Genomic DNA, 3,580 nt, shown 5'->3' on the forward strand with positions numbered 1-3,580 from the left:
TTTTTTTTTTTTTTTTTTTTTTTTTTATTTGTACATTGTTTGTTGGACTGCTTGGCTTATAATGATTCAATGAGAATTGGTATCTATTCTATGTCACTATCAACCATATTTGAGTAATTAGTGTATTGGTAGATTTGTGGCATATATTTGTTGCTCTGGGTTCCTTTTCTGAATTTATGCATTATCTAGTGTGTACTATGTTGTTTGACGTGTATTATTTTGACAGGGAATCAACCATGTCTACTATGAGACTGAATTCAGGACGGAATGGTGTCGAAATAATTCAACTTTTGTTCCTTGTTTTCTATTTGCCAGAAAATTTTCTCAGGGAGCTGCTATGCGATTATTAAGTGAGGGTGTTGCGAGTGACTTTGATGCCTAAGCATTATTAGAGATCAAAAAGTTCAACTAAATTGAACTATCATTCATTGTAGTCAAGCAGTTGAGATATTAAATATTCTAGGAAGTTTCTAACTGTGATGTCTCCTGAAATTAGTAAAGTCAGTGGAGGCGTGCATGGGTTAGATATTCTTGCTCTCCTGAAATTAGCAAAAAGAAAACCAGGTTTGATAGTTCAATCATATTTCACGGCACCTATATTTGTCCATCTAACTTAACATTGTTGGTTCATGTTTTCATCAACTGTGTCTTCAAATGAAAAAATTGATCGTTCAAGGAAGCCACTCTGTTCATGGTGCGTCCGCATTGTCAGTCCTTTGAGAAGAGGCTTCTGCAGAACTGCCTTGTACATGTCAAAAAGATGGTTACCAATACTTATGAATTTGATGCTGATGTAATATAGACTCAATGTGTTGTTTATTTATTACAAGGACTTATATGCGGACATTATTGTTTGTACCAGGAAAAAGAATGTCATATTAATTAGACTTATCCACTGATATTCTTCCCTTGTTAATATTGCAGCTGTTAAGCAACTTCCTCAAACCATGCCTTTATGAGGAGCTTCATGTCATCCAGTGGTCCAAATTCTTGTAGGTCACCAAGCTTTACCTTCTAAAGAATAATGTGGAAGACAAATCAATTTAGAAAGTTTGGATTTTCTGGGTTCTATGTTGTCAAACATGGTTGGCTGGGCGGCGAAAATTTAATATTATTTTAGTGAAGGGGATAGGATGGACGATCTCGACGTTGGATGGGTAAGCCCAGCTTGATCCATCAACGGACAAAATGTATACATATTTTTCTGTAGTAGAAATAAGTATTAAAAGAACATACCCCTTTTAAAGCGTTTGTCATATTTTATTAAAGAAAAAAAGATTTACTTAATTAAAAAAAATTATGAGAGGAATGAAGCTTATGTATAATAAAATACTGACAGAAAACTAAAAAAAAAAAAAAAAAGTTGACAGCGATCAATACGTGGTAATCTACCAGTAAAATTATTTTAAACTCATTAAAAAAACAGTTTACAGTTGATCCAAAATTTCAGTAAACGCAAACCTTCATTTGTCATCTGATGGCGCAAAAGTGTGTCAACCTGAACATACAGCCATCACTTTACAGTGTTCGGGAAGCTACTAATAACTGGAGTTGGATGCTTTCTTCCGTGATATTTTATTTAAAGATCGGTATATGTTAAGACAGATTATTTCATCAAAATGATTACCGAGGCAAGCTCAGAGATCTCAGGCTTGCATAATTCAGTTTTTCTTGGGATATTCCCTAGCCCCAAATATTGTAGATCCGACCCTCACATTTGTACTCCCCATTTCAACCTGCAAAACATGAAGGATAAGAGTTAGATTATGTGATCGTTCTATAAAGTGTCCTGCCTATACAAGTTCTCTTGTTCTGTCTAAAAAGTTGAGAAGCGTTTTGTTCATTTAAAGAGCAGCAACCAACTTTCTTAAGTTTACTTTAGGCCAAGTTTATAGGTATCCTCTTAAGGAGAATTATAATGATGAACATTCTTACAGCTTGTTCGAAGTCTGCTGACATGCCCATTGATAGCTCACATTGTTCTTCTGATATTTCAAGTGCTTTGCAAACCTCAGTTCTACAGTGAGCCAATAACTGCAACCAATATATACCAATTGGTAAGAACACAAGGTGCCAACAAACTTGATAAGTTTCTCGTAACAGAGGAATGGTGGACAAGGTGAGGTTGAACTTTGGGGTGAAGGGTTTTATCACCTTGAAATTTTCTGGTGTGGATGTATAATCTAACATTCCAATCGTCATTAGCCCAGAAAACTGAAGATTTGGGCAGTTCAAGCTAACGTGTTTAGCAAGCTCCACACAACCAGAGGGCTCAACACCTGATTTTGCTGCACTTCAATACAGGAAAAACATTATTCGAAGGACTGCAACATTCTATGATTAGTTTAAATAAATAAATAATTAGCGTACTAATCGATAACATCACCAGTCACCTTAAAGACGCACTATTAATCAACCTAACTTCAAAAAAAACGTCTCAATATCTGATGAAAAAACTTCAATCATACGATTAACAGTACAAAACTGGACAAGCTTCACCATTCAGAATTCTGATCTTGAAAATTCTAGAAAAAAGAAGGTTAAAGATCTGCTGTAAAGGAATCTTTATGTTTAAATGTATGTAGAAATCAGATAGCATAAAGAAACTGAGGAACATAATTGTCTGTATTGCACGGCTTAAACGCTTTAGGTAGGATTCTAGGGAATTTATACCGAGAAGTGGGGGTTCAAAAAGCAATATAATCATACTGCAAAAAGAATTTCATGACTAGGAGAACAGGGCAGCTGGACTCTAGGTGTCCAGAAGCGCTGGCATTGTTAACAAATTAGTTTTAATGAATAAAGTACTTAAAAAGATAAATTAGAGCATGCTTCAGGCAACAATTAAAACACTGTTGCCTAATCCTGTAGGTCAAAGACACTTTCGTTTGCGAAAAAATTTTGCACCAAAATCTTGCAAATCAGATCTCTAAAACTGTATCATTAAACTGCAGTTAAGTAGTGGCGATCACTTTAAGATGGAGAAACTCGCAATCGTTACAAGTAATAATAACATACATTCTTCTCCACTTGTATTCACTTGAATGAACACCTTAAGAGGCTTTCTCTCGATACTAGCAACCATCCGATCCAAGCGGTTTGCAATCTGAGAAAAGAGTTTAAGCAAATTGAAAAGAAAGGTATAGTGCAGCATAAAATAACAAAGTTAACCATTTGAATATATATATATAAATAAAAGGAAAGCATAGTGTTAGGCATAATGATCCAATGAGACAAGAGAAGGCAGACGGGAATCCAAAACTGATGGAAAATAATCATTAAAAAAATACAGATTTAAGACTTCTGGGGTATGGCTCCCACGTTAGTTGTTTCAGTTAGTAAAGCAGAATCACCAAGTTCAATTACCACTCAATGACAAATTCTTCCGATAACAGCCCAAGCCAAGCCCAAGTCCACCGCTAGCAAATATTGTCCTCTTTAGGCTTTTCCTTCTGGGCTTCCCCTCAAAGTTTTCAAAATGCGTCTGCTATGGAGAGGTTTCCACGCCCTTATAAAGAATGTTTCGTTCTCCCCAACCGATATCGGGTCTCACAATCCACTCCCCCCCCCCCCCCCCCCC

At 35.9% G+C, this 3,580-nt stretch overlaps 2 protein-coding genes across 2 annotated transcripts in view; one reads left to right on the forward strand and one right to left on the reverse strand.

The window, feature by feature from the left end:
• LOC111453184 overlaps positions 1-916 on the forward strand; it is a 4,792-nt gene extending 3,876 nt beyond the window's left edge. Inside the window, exon 11 of the mRNA XM_023094174.1 lies at positions 227-916. Coding sequence (XP_022949942.1) covers positions 227-382 — 156 coding nt within the window. The 3' untranslated portion in view covers positions 383-916. The remainder of the gene's footprint in view (positions 1-226) is intronic.
• A 510-nt stretch (positions 917-1,426) lies between these two features.
• LOC111453185 (pyridoxal phosphate homeostasis protein) overlaps positions 1,427-3,580 on the reverse strand; it is a 6,590-nt gene continuing 4,436 nt past the window's right edge. Inside the window, exons 4-7 of the mRNA XM_023094175.1 lie at positions 3,019-3,106; positions 2,155-2,288; positions 1,936-2,034; positions 1,427-1,736 (exon numbers count right to left, since the gene is read on the reverse strand). Of these exons, the coding sequence (XP_022949943.1) occupies positions 1,662-1,736; positions 1,936-2,034; positions 2,155-2,288; positions 3,019-3,106 (396 nt within the window). The 3' untranslated portion in view covers positions 1,427-1,661. The remainder of the gene's footprint in view (positions 1,737-1,935; positions 2,035-2,154; positions 2,289-3,018; positions 3,107-3,580) is intronic.

This window comes from Cucurbita moschata, unplaced genomic scaffold (genome assembly GCF_002738365.1).
Source record: "Cucurbita moschata cultivar Rifu unplaced genomic scaffold, Cmos_1.0 Cmo_Scf00015, whole genome shotgun sequence".
Lineage (NCBI taxonomy): Eukaryota > Viridiplantae > Streptophyta > Magnoliopsida > Cucurbitales > Cucurbitaceae > Cucurbita > Cucurbita moschata.